The 17,479-nt window shown below is 43.0% G+C and overlaps 1 protein-coding gene across 3 annotated transcripts in view; it reads right to left on the bottom strand.

The window, feature by feature from the left end:
- The window catches only part of col5a1 (procollagen, type V, alpha 1), a 68,041-nt gene that overhangs the window by 39,842 nt on the left and 10,720 nt on the right, over positions 1 to 17,479 (bottom strand). For all 3 annotated transcript variants that reach the window (XM_028974618.1, XM_028974617.1, XM_028974616.1), the window contains exons 2-4: positions 11,855 to 12,022; positions 9,823 to 10,036; positions 8,026 to 8,188 (exon numbers count right to left, since the gene is read on the bottom strand). In XM_028974618.1, the coding sequence (XP_028830451.1) occupies positions 8,026 to 8,188; positions 9,823 to 10,036; positions 11,855 to 12,022 (545 nt within the window). The remainder of the gene's footprint in view (positions 1 to 8,025; positions 8,189 to 9,822; positions 10,037 to 11,854; positions 12,023 to 17,479) is intronic.

Consider the following 17,479-nt stretch of genomic DNA (forward strand, 5'->3'; position numbering starts at 1 on the left):
TTTCCCTGATGGAGTCTGCATTTGTCTTAGTTTGTGAATGTGTTCATGTGAGTGGGTGTGTTACTTCACTCCCACCTCCTTTAATTTACTTTTGGTGCCTGGCCCTGCATAACACACACACACAGACACAGACACAGACACAAACACACACAGGAGGACCCATCAGTGGCTGAGCGGCCATGTGGAAACTGGCGAATGATGTCATCAGACATGACCACAGTTCAAAGGCTGAAATGGAAGGAGAAGGAGGGGGATCCCCCCAGCTTCCAAAACTCAGACATGGCACACCTTTCCTCCTGATCCTCACACATACACACACACACATGCACAAAATTTGTGTTATAATTGGGTAACATTCTCTATGTTCTCTACTTTTCTAAACTTAGCCACAGTAACTACGTTACTGCCTTTTTCATATTAAGTTTAATTTAAAATGTAATTTCTTCATGCAAGAAAATACACACATTTACAGAGGCATTAGTTTATGCAGACAATAGGCTACAACGTGAACTCATTTGTTGATCCTGTATCACGTTGTAAGCTGTTTCTTCTGATCTGACCCTATGTCATTCCGACTGCCTTCTTCCAGTGTGTAGACTCTACGCTCACCGAATTGCCCTTTGGATTATTGTTTAATGTCGATGTTGCCGACCGCCACTTCTATTCCTGTGCCCGACTATGTCACATCCTCTGACAGCGCCTCTGCTCCCGGCCCGACCCACACCTGTCCAACACGATTACATCCAGCTGCCAGTACTCCATGGTACATGCTGTTCCTTCCCTGCCTGTCTCTGGCTCCAAAGCAACATCTTCCACTCTAGTGCCAGTTGCACTTGCTCCCCAAGTCCTAGCCTATGATAGGATGAGTTCACCATCTTCCACCACGGTAGATCCACCGGATAGGTCATACACGCTTAGCCAGCTGCTGGCTTCACTGCAGCTAAAGCAACACACTAGGGCTGCAACTATCGAATATTTTTGGAATCGAGTATTCAGATAAATTATACTTTTGCATTTTTAAACAACTCTATCAATAGTGTGTTACGCAACATGAAAATCAACTTAATTCAACAATTAAGTTCAGTTTCCAGTTGCATCCAGATGAGTTAGGTAGGTAGAATGTTTGTCTTTGTGCAATGTTATGTGCAAAATAGAGAAAGAGAGAGAGAGTGAATTTGTTTTAGTGCATGTGTGTGCAATGCATGTGCAAGGTTGTGCCACTGTGATGTACTGTGGGTAAGAAAAAAAACATTGATTTGTGCAACAAATGCTATAAACTTGCCCAAAACTAAATCTATATGCTGTAGATTTGTCCATCTGCTGCATGTATTATTACTACCTTATGTATGGGGAAGGCATGTTTTAAGATGAAACCTATAATTGTGTGTGTGTGTGTGTGTGTGTGTGTGTGTGTGTGTGTGTGTGTGGCGCGTGCATGAGGGAGGGATGAATTACATGAGTGAGATCTTGGTGTATTTGCTCAGTTGCTACTTATCATGCCTCGTCACTATCGACTCATAACACAAATAATGTACGTTCTAGGATGCGCTAATGTTAGTTAGCAATCATAAAAATACGATACCTTGTAGATGCTCCAAGTCCGCTTGGAGAAGTGCGGTTAAGGTGCTGTGGCATTGACAAAGTACTTTTATAGTAAGCGAGGTCTGCTTTACAGTGTATACACTGCACTACGTTGTCGACCTTACGCAGCGTAAAAGGGTCCCACACTTTAGACATTTTATGCCTTTTACGCACACCGGTATCTTAATTTTTCCGCCAATACATTGCGCCTCCTTAAATCTTTGAAATGCACTACAGTTAAAACCGTCCGTGTAAAACAATGATACCGGCGCTGCACAGCTCCGCACTGCGTAGCTCAATGGGCGTGATACGATAATAGATGGACTTTGGTGACTAATTAAACGAAGCCTCAAGTCAAAGAATTTTCCTCGAACATTTTTTGTAATCAAATCATTTGAGTTACTCGAATAATCGTTTCAGCCCTACAACACACCCTCCAGCAACAACAGGACACACATCAACAACGACACCAAGCGCTACTCCAGCAACAACAACAACGCACTTCACTTCAAATATTTTATTCTTGCTTCAGTCCACATCAAGTAGATTATCGGGCAGGTAACTGGTACAGAAATGTGAAAAACCGTGTTGCTAGACTAGTGCTTGACAACAAAAGTTTGATCACGACGTGCTAAAGCAGTGTTCAGTAGGGGACATTGTTTTACTAACAGTAACTAAAGACAAATTTTATTGCCTTTTTTATATTAAATGTCTTCATGCAAGAAAATACATATATTTTTAGAGGAATCAGTTAAAGCATATCCTCAATACATAAAGTACTATGTAAGAATAGAATGTAAAAGTGGACTAGAAGGAGAGAAATAGAGATGGTGTCATGGCTGCCGCCCATCCTCCTGGTCAGCGGGTGGCGCACGGTAACCTGAAAGGCTTCGGCCAGAGGTCAAGTGCAGACATCGATCCTCCACGATCAAGCCACGCCCCCTAAACCAAGACACATTGGTAGCCTTGCCCCATTCCACCATCTGGACAACGCCCCCGGAGCCACACCCGAACCACCATGCCCCGCTGTAGGAGATGCCCGATTGCTATGTGAACCTCGCTGTGGTATTCAATAAGGATCATGCAGCTACTCTGCCCCCCCATTGACCCTACGACCTTGCCATCAACCTCCTCTTGCCCCCTAGCAGCCGCCTGTTCTCGCTCTCCCTACACAAACATACACACCAGTCGTATCATCTGGCCATCCATGTCCCCTGCAGCATTCTTTTTTTGTGAGGAAGAAGGACAGAGGTTTGAGGCCATGCATCGACTACATGAAGCTGAGCGCTATTACTAAGAAGAACTGGTACATCCTCCCGCTCTTGAATACGTCCTTGAATTCCCCATCTCCTACGTCTGCACCATCATCCAATGGCAGCTAGAGAACAGGCTTTTCATCAAGTTAGGTGATCCTCTCTCAGTGACTACCGTCGGACAACAAGCTGCATCCCTGTGCCTTGTCTTTTCCAGGCGTCTCAGCCTGGCTGAAAGTAACTATGGGAATCAGCAACTGGGAAATTCTAGCTGTCAAATTCAAGCTGTCTACCCATTCCTTGTACTCACAGACCAAAAGAACTTGGCATCTGGGAGGCACGTCGTCTCAACCCCAGACAAGCTAGGTTGGCACTGTTCTTCTCTAGAATTTAATATGCCCTCTCGTACTGCCCAGGGTCCTGAAACATCAAGGCGGACCAAAACCTCTCACCAGAACCTATCATCCCCTCGGCTCAGATCGGCAGGTACTTCCCCTCCACTATCCAACCACTGGTGCTGCACTGAGCCCACCATGACTCACTGGTCGGACAGCCTGGGCACCAGCACACCCAAGAGCTGATCCAGTGAGTCTTCTGGTGGCTGGAAACCCTGGTTGACATCAATGACTACATGGCAGCCGGCCCTATCAAGTCAAAGTCAAAGTCAAAGTCAGCTTTAATTGTCAATTCTGCCACATGTACAGGACATACAGAGAATTGAAATTACGTTACTCTCAGACCCATGGTGCTTACAAGTAACATTAAATACAAAACAGTAACATTAAATACAAAGGTATAAATACAATTTTAAAACACAATATACAGTTTTAAAAACACAATATACAAATAAGGGCACATGGTGGAGAGTGCAAAACCATGTAGTGCAACAGAGGTAAGTTTAAAAGTGACAAAGTGACAAGGACCTGCTGTCCACCGCCACGTCAACCCTGTGGCCTACCTGCTAGCCCATGCCCAGGTCCCTCAGATTCAGCCCCATGTTCCACGTCTCCCTCTCGCCTCCCCTGTTACCTGCCGCCCATCATCCACTGGCAGCCTTGGTGAAGTTCTGACCTGTCTGCCTGTCTACCAGCATGGTTGTGGCTTTGAGTACCTTGTTGACTGGGAGGGGTACGGCCCCGAGTCCCTCGACAAGATATCCTGGTCCCGATCCTCCTCCAGGAATTCCACAACACCAATTCAGCGGCTCCGGGCCTGTCCAGTGCGGGGAAGGTTCTGTAATGGCTGCCGCCCATCTGCCTGGCCGACAAGTAGCGCTCTGTAACCCCCCCGCCTCACTGACTCAGAAGGGCTTCGGCCAGAGGTCAAGTGCAGACATAAAAAGACGACGCAACAAGGCTACAATGCGAACTTATTAATCGACCCCGTATCACGTTGTTGTAAGGCCTTTTCTTCTGATCTGACCATATCTCACCCCTGACTACACTCTCCGCACTGCCCTTTGGATTATTGTTAGATCTTGATGTTGCCAACCGCCAGTTCTGTTCCTGTTTCCGATTACATCACGTCCTCTGACAATGCCTCCGCTCCCGGCCCAACCCACGCCCGTCCGACATGATTACATCCTGCTACCTTTTCCTACCAGTGCTCCACAGTATATCCTGTTTCTTCCCTGTCTATCTCCCGCTCCCGAGCGGCCTCTTCCACTCCAGTGCCAGCCGCACTTGCGCCCCAGGTCATAGCCTCTGAATGAAGGAGAGAAAGAGACAGAGACGTGTCTGGCACTGATTACGACTCTGTAATCATGCCTGTCTCTGGCTGTACCGGACTGACTAAGCAGCGGAATCCCCTCATCCGTCTCCAGGCAGATAAGCTCGAGAAGAGATGGGAAAACAGACAGTGAGCAGAGAGCCATAAACGTCTCAAGACCATTTCTCAGACGAGGGTGGTGCACACAGGCCACAGGCATGTGTAGCATTCTTGTGAATCTTGTGAAGGGGAAGCAAAACATGTTATGCTGTATGTTGAAAGTCAGCAAATGTTTCACCTTTTTTTTAATTTGCACACTTTTCAGTTGGTAAACCTGAAATGAGTCAGACAGTTTCCAACACCACACAAGGGTTAAGTGTGTATTTGTGCATGTGTGTGTATGTGTTTGAGTCGCTCCGTCAATCATTTCCGTAGTTCTGCCTCAACACCACTTTTCTTGGCACACACAAGGGGACATGATCAGACATACACACAGAGAGACCCAATATTTGCATATTCACACAAAAATACACACCTACATACAGACATCACACAAACATGAATGTAAACATCAAACCGCCAAATAATGAACTACAAAACTAAAAGCTATAGAACGCTCACTTCTGTAGAATTGTTCTGTTTCTGCTCTCTGATTAAAATAACATAAAGGACTTCTCAGAGCTGAAGAATGTTTCTGCATGTCTCTTACAGAGCCCAGGTTGTTTGTTTAAGCAGATCCACTGGAAACTCACAAGCTTTTAACACAATTCAATTAGCTCACATAGCCAGACACTTAAATAAAATACTCTGGGTCTTTTAGCGTTTAAGTCTTTTTCTTTTTATTTTTTCTTTTCATGGCGGCCACCTTTCTGATGATGTCTAGAGTGAGAGCCAGCAGAGGATCATGGGAGATGGCCAGATGTTGCTCTGGAAAATACAGGCTGCATTTTCCACACAGACCTGGCTGCAGTTCACTAACACATAAAAGTGTGTGCCTGTACATGCACACTCACACACACACACATACATATACACAGAACAACGCAAAAAACCCACAACAAAAAGGGTGCCATTCCCACAGTAACACATTTGATGTGGGGGTAAGTGGTGAGATTATAGGCTTTCTGTTTTTTTTTGCTGCTGGTCAGAAAAGCTGAGTGTTAGAAGTGTGTGTGTATGTGTCACTGGCTGTTAAATGGGGGAGCATTAACTACTGCTGCTACCGAAGATGGTGAGGATGATGATGTCAACTGGACAGAATTTACTGGAACCCCTAAACATCAGCAGGGGGTAAGGGAAGTGTAACACACACACACTTAGCTCATTCATAGCTGAAGTCTTGTAACAAGAATACAGAGTGCAAACTAGGCTCTGTTAATGGGAGTTCTGGTGGCTTCCTGGGGCAGAACCCTCAACAAACCCCAGAGAACATTAGATGAACACTCCTTTATCCATTTCTAACAATGTAGTAAATGCTGATCAAACCTGAACACTAAAATATAATAGTAAACCAACCTAAAACATTCCTCATTCTTACTTAAACACTGTGCTTTTAAGACACTTGGCATACAAAAACAGATGGAAAAAGCTATAAATCCAAAGAAAACAACGTCCAGGCTTTTGAGTTAACAAAGGCAACAGGGTCTACACGAGCATTCAGGGTGTCCTGCAGATTTCATGAAAAATCACTCCTTTTTCGACTACAAGGACCTTATAGTGATGACTGACAGCTCTCATGCCCTTTACGTTTTGAACCTCCTCCTGACAATCTGTCACACCCACAAGTATAACAAAACAGCTATGTCTCCTTTATGGTTATTTTGGGACCCCTAAAAATATATATATTTACATTTACAGCATTTATCAGATGCCATTATCCAGAGCGACTTAACGTCAGTAGTTACAGGGACAGACCCCCCCCGGAGCAACTTAGGGTTAAGTGTCTTGCTCAAGGACACAATGGTAGTAAGTGGGGTTTGAACCTGGGTCTTCTGGTTCATAGGCGAGTGTTTTACCCACTAGTCCACTACCACCCACATAAATAACCACCTCAACATTTAATAATTTTTATTTATTCATTCTAATTGTACATGACATAGTATTCACCAAAACAAGCAGCGAATCATACGCAAAGGATGGATACTATAGACCAGAAGTTTGTGTTTGCTGACAGAACCCAACTGAAATGAAATTGAGCCCGAACCTGACAGCTCTTACAGCTCTTACTCCCTGAGGACGTTGCTCATGGAGACAATGGCACGCAAACATGTGGCCTTCATTCCATTTGATCTAAATCAACCGCCTGTGACCGCCTTGGAGGGGCGCTAGAGAATGCAGGGCGGCACAATTTTATCTGTGCTGATGTTGTGAGGTTGCCAAAATTCTATTTGTAAACATTCAGTTTACACAATCCCAATAACACGGCCAATAGCACAGTTGCCAACTTTCTCAACACCAAAAGGAATTCCACGGAAATCTATTTTCCTTGGTATCAGATCGAAAAGGAAATCATCCCTAGTGGAAACTGCTCCTGCACAGGTTCAACTGCAGTGTAAAGATTGCGTTCGACAAGGCAACTGAAGCATTGCATTGTGGGATCTGTAGTTTGTGTGTTATCAGCGCTTCTTATTGCCAGGCCATAATAATTGATCTATATAAAGTAATCTCGCAGGATGTGACCCACGTGCTGGGAGCTTGACACCCCTCAAACAGTCTATCACACATAGCAATGATAGAATGAGTGTTGCAATGCTTACAGTAGTCTATAATTGGCCGACAAGGATGTGACTGGAAAACCGGACAGTAGCTGCCCTGGAAGGGACATATCAAAATCATATCAAAATTCGTGACGGTCGGGAAACATACCCAATGGGTAGTGGTAGCCTACAAAGTAATAATCTCATCTGTCAACCAGGTGACTCCTGAGAGAAAACCAACAAGAAACGCTGCAGTTAAATACTACAGAACGATGAAACGGGTGGACAATTTCCTCCCCCACATCTTCTAAATACCCTCTGTAAAACACACCTTGGCAAACAGGCTGGCACACTCACAAGCTAACACTAATATTTGTATCTCACCAATTCTCACCTCCATGTTGACACTTCACGGCAGAGTGCTGACAGCCCCATGCTAACTGCTAAACGGTCACTGTACATGGCTGCAACTGTGCGCTAATGGCTAACACGCTAATTTACAGTCCCGATACAAAAATACAAAAAGGCAAAACAGGAAAACCACAGCTAACAGCACTAACGGCAACAAAACTAATGCAAGATTTCACATACTTTGGCAAAATGAAACCAATTTGAAAATCATAAGAAAATAAAAAAAAACACTGCTGTACGCAAACAGAATAGGCCCTACACCGAAAAAAATTAAAACTGGCTAAAACTTAAAAAAAAAAAAAAAACAATTTACAGTAGCCAGGGTTCACTTTTTACAGTGCATAAACCCCTCAGAAACTCAGGATTTGTTGACTCACCTCAAAGACCTCCTCATCCAGGATTCTGGTTCCGAACACAACAATGCCCTTGGTGTCAATGATGGGGTGGGGGCTGCGGGCGAGTGTGCGCGTGATGGTCTTCTTGCAGTCGAGGGTGAGTGTGATGGTCTGCTGGTGAACGCTGATGGCCACTCGGTGCCACCTGCCAGGACACACAAAATGCAAGGTCATCATCCACACAAGACACCTTTCTAAAAGATAACCAGATAACTTTAAGAGAGTGTGCTGTGGATCCATTATGTGACCCAGTACATGGTTTCCTTCCTGTGATCTGACATCCACAGTAAAGACCAGGGAAAAGGCCAGGGAATAAAAGCAGAAACAACTCAATCAACTCATCCCAAGCCACGCCCATTCCGCCCTTGCACCTGTTTCCCCCTCTATGAAAGGTCCTCATGTGTCATTGTTGTTTTGTCTGGTCTGGTGTCGGTCATGTATGGGTTTATGTACCTGTTCTGTATCTGTTTGTAGGTATGCCTGGTCACACATGTGTGTTTGGTTGCATTGGGGTATGCTCGATTGCCGAGTCAGTATGATTCAGGTGGCAGATAGTGTTCTTCACCCGAGTGGGTGTGACTCCGGGAGCAGATCGTGTTGATCTTGTCTCTTCGTTTGGTGTCTTAGTTAACCCCGTGGTCCCTCTTGCCATCATGTCTTGGCAAATGTTCACCAATCAGAATGGCTCAATTAAACAGGCAGCAATCTATATATATGTTTGTTGTGGTAATGGACTTGGTCCTGAGATGACTATAAGAGAAGTTACATTTGTGATGGTCACTGATGTCCTCAAGAATAAGGGTATCACAGACATAGAGAATGGAAGAAACAGATCATGAAAGTGAGGAGACAAGACATTGCATTACAGAGTGTGCGAGAGCTGTCAATAATCAATATGGGCTCCTCCAATTTTAAATCTAGTTTAAAGTTTGTCTTCTGGATTTATTTTTCGGTGGTTTGTTCTCCTCTCCAAAATACAGAAAAATGGCAAGCAGTGGTTCTGTTTATTTCTGAATGTCCTGAAGACGTACTTGGTGTGACATGGTTAAACACTCCCACATTGTCTTAAAGAGCACAATGAAAATCTGAGATCTGAGAGATTTATAATAAGCACTGTGTGTGAGTGTGTGTGTTTTAGGGGGATGTGGATGATTAGAATGTGCTGTAAACTCAGCACCTGTGCAGGCCTCTGTGGTGCAGACACAACATATTAGTGAGCAGGAGTCTCATCATCAGACCGGACCGATTAAGCAGCAGGCTGTGTTTGATGTTACTGACAGACAACCTGATATGATGAGCTGAGACAGTGAGGCTCGGCCAGGAGCGGCTAAACCTTATCGAGTGGAGGATAGTCACAGTACATCACATTCAAATAACACCTTGTCATGGATTATGCCACTTATACCATGATCACTTACCAAAATTATATAAAATAATTTTTTTGTTTATTATTTGAACATATGTTACAAACTCATTCAGAGTTGTATATAATTGGAAATGCAGTGTTTTAAGGCGCATGCATCAGCCAAGCAGAATTGACCATCCAGACCATGGTGACACTTTTCTGCTTCTCTTTCTCTCTCTCTATTACAGACACGCAAGCACACAACAGAAAGGAGAGTAGAGATTAATACACCAAAAGGTCTATTAAGATTATTAAGAGAAAGTTGTCTAAACATTTCAAAACTTGAGTCTTAATGCACAACGAAATAAAGACTTTTCATCACTCTCCTGGGCTGAGTATATCCCAATGGGTGTGTGCATGTGATAGAGACTCACTTTCCATCAGACAAGTTAATGCCTCTGAACAGCGGATAGTCCTCAGGTCCCGGTTTGCCCTGGTGGTCCTCGTACAGGAAGACCGGAGAGCGGCCCACCTCAAGCCCAAGCTGCTGAATCCCCTGCTCATTATACACAGACAGCAGGAAGGACTGGCTGCCTTGATTCGGCTTTACTGTTGCAAGGATGGAGAAATCCTCAGGAAATGCAGAGGCTGCAGGGAAAAATGGATAAGGGACAGTTACTTATAACTCTTAGTGTATGGTTATTGTTTATTATAAACCATTATATTGTAATACACAGAAAAAAAAATGAAGGCATATGTGAAAAAAAAATGACATAATCGAAAAAGTCATGATAAACACTGGGATGAAAGAAGGGAGCAGGAGAGGATTAAAAAGGCTGATTTAGGAAAATATTACAAGAGGAAGTGTGTGTTTAGGTTAGGGTTGAGGACCTCAAAAAAATTTTGTAAAACTAAGGACACAAATGGTGCTGGCATGACCTGGATAATTGCTTATTTACTAATTACAAAAATATGTAAATAAAGAGCCATACAAATAGTATGGTTCACAAAATGTTTTGGCTTAATTTGTATTTTTGCTGTATTACTGTATACAGTAAGAATGCATCAACACATATGTGTGTATTCATATGTGTGTGTGTGTGTGTGTGTATGTGTATGGGCGTGTGCGTGGATGCTTGACTGTGACGAGGAAGAACATCTAAGGACGAGTGTTGCCGTAGCAGCCAAAGTACTGTACAGTAACTAGAAGAACATGTGTCTCCCTGGCAACAGAAGAACAGCGTCCCAAAAATCCCTCACTTCCTATGCAGCTAATCTGCCAAGCAGACAGATGGGGAGAAAATGGAGACGATGCAGAAAACAGAGCAAAAACATGAAACTAAAAGTTAGGAGAAACTTGGTGCAAACTGAGACGAGCTGACAGTTGGTGCTGCCCACCATCCCACCAGACTGTGTTACCTCTCAGGGCTGCCATGGGTCCAGCAGGAACTAAAAGAGAGAGTTAAAAGAGAGGAATCCCTGGAGAGGAAAAAGAGGTAGAGGAAGAAGAGAAAGCAATGAACAGAAGAGAGGAAGGGAGGCTGGGAGCAAATGTGTGTGTGTGTGTGTGTGTGTGTGTGTGTGTGTGTGTGTGAGTGTGAGTGTGAGTATGTGTATATATGCTGTTGTTTACAAATTTGTCAACAGACTCACGAACGCTTATGATGATGTCATTTTTGTCTGTGTGTGTGTGTGTGTGTGTGAGCACGTGAAGACCACCCAGATCAGACTTGGGCAATGTGTTTTATCCAAAGTTGTTCAGTGTGTGTTTAGTAATTACAACCATGTCTTTGGGTGACGTACTGTATTAATAGTGACCTCATTCCCACTTATGGAATACATTATGCAAGCGACAATGGTCCAGCTGAGAAAGTCCAGTGCTGATGACAACTCCCAGTTCGGGAGTTAGACCTGCGCTGGGCCACATCCCAGCACAAACTGGTCAAAACCAGTTTTGTTAATTCTTACAGTCTTTCACCCAAAACATCTAAAAATTGAAAACTGTACTGAGCTTATGTTCTAGAACTTATGTTCTAGAATCCCAGCAGCACAGCGGGATACTCTAAAACACACATATTTAATATCGTGTCACAAATATTACTGCAATCTCAGACTTTCCTGTCTTTGTGGGCATTACATTTGCGAAGTGATTTCAGATCTGATTTCCAGATTCATTGTGTGTGTGTCAGATGTTTCTCTGGGCACAGCACCACATTTCCTAAATGGTGAGCATGACTGCACACATCAGCAAGGGAAGAGCAGTTATTCGTCTTTATTTGATTCAGGGTCTCCAGCTCTGCCCCCCCCCACGCCGGTGTACCAGCAGGAGACTGCGCATTTTTCTCTGTTCTGGGTTCAGTGCAGATGTGAGGGAACTGGATCTTCAAACCGCAGTTACACAACTGACTGACAGAGATAAGGCTTTGACTGTGCGTGTGTGTGTGTGTGTGTGTGTGTGTTACTCACAGGGGAACAGCAGCTTGGTTGGGGTGCTGAGTTGGGCATCCTTCGTTACTCTGTAGGCCACATCAGGTCCTTTAGAAGACTTCCTGTGTGAGCAGAACCCTGTGGTTTTTGTTACACCTTCAGGCAAACTGGGAAAATCTAAAATCTTCAAGAGGTCGGCAGGCTCCACTAGAGAGAATAAGAGAAAAAGACAACAATTTAATACCAGCAACACAAAAAGCAAACTATTCACCATTAAACACATGGACAGATGGATGGATTGATAGATGAATTAGTAAAATTCCAAGCAATGAAAAAAGAACCAGCACAGCTTGTCACACAAATCTGAACTCCTACACCAGTACCATGGTAACACACACATGCACATACTCATGAATTCGGTACCCAAATTCATTCAGATGTAGAAAACTGATGAAGAAAAGACTTCATCTTAAATTACCCTTTAGGCTAAACCTAAATAAATATCTGGATAGCTAAGGGCGGTTGGCAAGGGTGGCAGTTAACCCCTTAAATGCACAGGAATCTTAAAAAGAAATTGGCCATCTGGACAAGTCCTACAGCTGGTAAAGACTAAGAACACACAAGGAATTAATAGCCCAGTGAGGACCAAGGCCATAAAGGCAGGAGAATTCGGGAGCGGAACCCACAGCGGGTGGGAGGCTTCAGAACCGTATTAAATTACACGTCTTCAGCAGGGGTCAGTGGCTGCAGTCCTAAACTTATACACACAGAGAAATGGAAGTACCACTGTGTACCTATATGGCACACAGAACAATAATGTACCTATCCTGGCAGGTACTTTTTTGTACCTTAGTCATCAGTACCATTTAAGGCACAATTGTGTACCTGATATGACGAATTTAAAATGATATTTACACATAAGCATGGTGTAGTTATCTGCAAAGGTCAGCACACTGGTTGTGTTACTCGGCGAGTGAGGGGTTAAAGACCTTGCATAAGGAGTCACAGACGTGGGGAGGCTGGGCTCAAACTGGCAACCTTCAACTTACAGGCATAGAGTCTTAGACCACTGAGCTATGTATACATGTACATTCCTTTTGTAAAATACTTTTACAAACATGAACATCAGCCACTTTTGGAAAAATTGTTCAAATACACTAGCCATTCTATTTTTGTTTGTACATTGGCATCATTTCCATGTGGTGCAAATCATGCATACCTTTAAAGGTACAACATGGTATCACAAAGGACCTGTCCTGTACTTTTTGAGGTACGATCAACTGAAAGGAACAGTTTTGTATATGGAGGTTTAATATTGTACCCTGTGTGAATAACATAAATATCTCACACCTGAATGACAATATACATATTTAACATACTAATATATTAATATATAATAGTATGTGTATATATTATATATATATTATTGTATAAATAATTGTGGATCAGTAACCAAATACATAAATTGGCTTAATCAACAGAAGGACCAGCGACCCAGTCACTGTATTTCTTGATTTCAGTCCCAAGCCCGGTTACATTTTGGTGGTGGTCAGGAAGGGCATCCGGCATAAAACCTTTGCCATGTCAATTGTGGCGACCCCTAACGGGAGTTAATAGGGGACCGGCACTATAAATATGGTATGGTATCTGACATTACCACATATACTTTACATCCCACAAACACACACACACACTCACTGACCATACATTCACACCACAGCTACAGCTGCTTCCTTCCAAAATGCCACAAGCATACAATTACACCACACACACACATACACACACACACACACACACAAACACATGCTGGTCAGAGGTCTTGAGGTCAGACCACACAAACGGATGAGTCTTAAGAAAGATAAACACATCACTTATACCTGACCTTACAGTAAACCACAAAGCACACACAAAGACAGAAACAGAACGTTTCCGCACACAAACAGTTCTGCACTGCAGTTCAGCCAATCAGAGCACCGAAATCCAACAGTGAAACTAACCAAAGCGAATCACACATGATCCAAACCAGGTGGAAAAAATCTGAATAAAGTAGAGTCAAACCACCTGCAGACACACACACACATACAGGTAAAGAGGATCAAGTGTCAAAAAGCCAAGACCACACACAGTTAAAAAGCCAGTTCATGAACGTCCACACACACACACCATGTGGATGGATGCCATGTAAGGGGATGCTTTTTGGATTTCAATTACATACAGCTGTGTTTTCTCTCTTCACTGACACACACACACACACACACATCCACATCAAGGGACTTCCTATCATGACAAGACACCTGGTTTTAGGATCTCATTTCTGACTGATGCTGGCAGCTTAAGTGCATTGGACTGCATTGACCTGATTGGTTACAGTACTTCCACTGTGAACCGTTCCAGGTCATTTCAAAGGGAAGTTCAGGAAAAGTGAATTTTTTTGGAGTGAATCCATTTTCTGCTTTAAACTCAGGCAGTCAGGTGAACCACATTCATCACATCTTCATGACATACACATTATGTACAGCTTGCTGTTATTGCCAGGATTCATTCAGGGCTTTGGCAAGAGTTAAAGCATTCTTTTCTCATGCAATGACAAATGCTGCCATTTGACTTTCTTAAGCAATCCACAGATAATTTGAATGTGGACATTTCTGCTTTGAATTCTGTGATTCAATGAAAACATTGTTATTGTGATCTGAACAATCCTACCTTGGCAGATTTAAATATCATGAATTGTCTGAAAAAATGTAAAGTTTGCAATAATTGTTTGCAGTTACAGTTACGGTTTACAGTTACAATTGTTTGAATATCATGATAAAAAAAACTAAACTAAATGAAATCATCTAATGAAATCAAATAAATAGCATAAATAATACTTTTTAAAAAGACAGACACACAATAGACACAAATAGGCCTAAAAAGAAAAGAGATAAATGAAAAAAATGGTATTACTGTCCAAAGTAAAATGCAGAGTGCCGTGTTATTGATATTTAGGACACAGAGCAGCTGGGTAGTAGGCAGATAGATAGATTTCACATATATTCCTTATATATAATAAACTTCCCAATCATGCTTAATGCTGTAAATGACCATGGTAGCAGGAAATGTCTGTTAATGAATTGAAGGTAGCCATATTTCAGCATGTGGGTGGCACATTTTCAGCATGAATTAGGCTTGAGTTCCAATGGAAGGTTGTGTTCACTATTGCAGGTCTGTTTCTTTTACATCTTCACTGATTATTTTGCAATACAGTACAGCTAAAAAACGTTGCACTCATTAAAGAAGCAACAAAAACTAGTTGCGTAACTATAAATGGCCCTACACTTTTGAACAGTAGTGCAACTGCAAATTTTATCATTGCTAATAAAAGAGAGCTAAACAAGTCTTAATAACATAACCCACACCCACAAACTGCACATGCATGTCCAGAAACAAAATGTCCAATTGAAGTCTTAGGAATGCTTCCCCTCCTGCTCTGTTCTCTGTCTCACCCAGTCAGCAGGACACTAATCATCTTTCTGGGCAGGATCTTTATTACACACCCGTTGCACACCCCAACCCCTTCAACCGTCTCACACAGTCCTGCCACATGCAGACCTTAATTTCACCCAAGTAGCAGCTGCTCAGGAATGCAGAGACGGAGTAGAGTCCAAATGACGCCTTAAACGCGCTTTCTTTTTGCAGATTTAATCAAGGTAAGCAAGGCTGTTCTGACAGCAGTAATAATATAAATTGATAAATTGAAAATTACCTTACTATTACTTACACTTGCTGACCTCAAAGCCATAAGGATCATCAAATCATAACTTTTTCATAAAAACAATATATGTGTGTGTGTGTGTGTGTGTGTGTGTGTAGCCATGTGCACCATCTGTAATTACGATTGTCCTTGCACCACTGTGTAACTCTAGCTACCATCTCCAACCAGCAGTTCTGTCTCCACGGAAACCACAGGCACGAGACCCATGGTCTACAGAACCACAGACATCTGTGTATGCCTGCCTGGCAGAGTGTGCACACACACGTTTTCTTTTGGACTGCAAGAGATGGACACAATTCTCAACGCAATGGAGGATAAAACACTCAGAGCCGGAAAGCTCATTCACAAACACACATGAAAGTGAAAGTGAAGTGATTATGATACACTGCAGCACAGCACACGGTGACACAACGAAATGTGTCCTCTGCTTTTTTCCATCACCCTTGGTGAGCAGTGGGCAGCCATGACAGGCACCCGGGGAGCAGTGTGTGGGGACGGTATTTTGCTCAGTGGCACCTCAGAGGCACCTTGGCTGATCAGGATTCGAACCGACAACCTTCTTATTACGAGGCTGCCTCCTTACCCGCTAGGCCGCCACTGCCCACATGCCAGTCAAAAGCACAGCTAGGAGTAAAGCAAGGCCACATCACATCTACCGCAGTACATAAACACACCCTGCTAAACATAGATGGTCACACACAGAGTAACTGTCTAGTGCCCACAAGTACTGACCTAAAGCCACTATACACACACACACACACACACACACACACTGTGTCACCATGTGAAATTACATGCAGGCATATGTATAGAAATGTTGATTTTATATCATGAACTTTTTAATCTGGAACTAGTTACAGCAGTAACTAGTAAGCCTTAGGGTTTGGTTTAGATATAGAAAATTTTAATTAAATGGATGTAGTTTTCAGTGCCAACTGGATAAAGATGTGAGTGCACAAACCCACGGAGAACCCTGGACTGACCTACATGCACCATTTATGCAGTCGGCTTTCTCTCCATGATGTGGCTGACATCAGCAATATCGATGACAAGCTGATCAATACAATACATAAATGAAAGGAATATTGTAATTCTATTTATACAGTAAGACTTTTAATGTAGTGTAGGGAAATTATGTATGATATGTCATTACTTGTTTGTGAGATGTGTGTGCGTGTATGTGTGTGTGTACTAGAGTCTAAATTAAGCCTTTGGTTGGTTTGAGAGTCTCATTTAGAGTTTGAGGTAGGATGGGGTCAGAGGTTAGAAGTTAGGAACAGGCCTGAGTGTCTGTGGGTTTAGGTGGGGTTAGGTGCTCTAAACTACCCCACAGCATAATTTAATGAATGAGAGCCTGCACAATGAAATAGGCTGTGTGCCTGTGTGTGTGTGCATGTCTTTCTCTGTGAGTACTTCATTCACTGTGTGAGAAGGTTTTGCATCTTGTTCTGAATGTATAGAGTTGTTTCTAAAAATATAAGTTGTTTCTAAAAATTCTCTCTCTCCAACATGCATGCCGTGTGTGCGCGTGTGAGTGTGTGTGGGTATATTTAATGTTTCTATTACTCTGGTACTACTGTGGTAATGTTGAGAACCACCTACATGTTCAATCAACTCAAAAACCTGCACACACGTGCAGACACACACAGAGACACACACAGCCTTTAACCGCAGCTGGGAAGGTAGGCCATAAATCCCACCGTTTTTTATGGAAATGTTTACACACACATACACACATACACACACACACACACACACACATTAGACACATTAGAGTGTTTTCCCTCTGATCTCTGGAGACTGTGAGGAAGTTTGCTCTGACATTAATCTCACCAAAACCTTTCCTTAAATTAACACTCCCTCTTGAGAAAAGTGTGTGTGTCCACAGGTGTGTGTCTGTAAGCCTTCAG

Source organism: Denticeps clupeoides, chromosome 3 (assembly GCF_900700375.1).
Source record: "Denticeps clupeoides chromosome 3, fDenClu1.1, whole genome shotgun sequence".
NCBI classification, from domain to species: domain Eukaryota; kingdom Metazoa; phylum Chordata; class Actinopteri; order Clupeiformes; family Denticipitidae; genus Denticeps; species Denticeps clupeoides.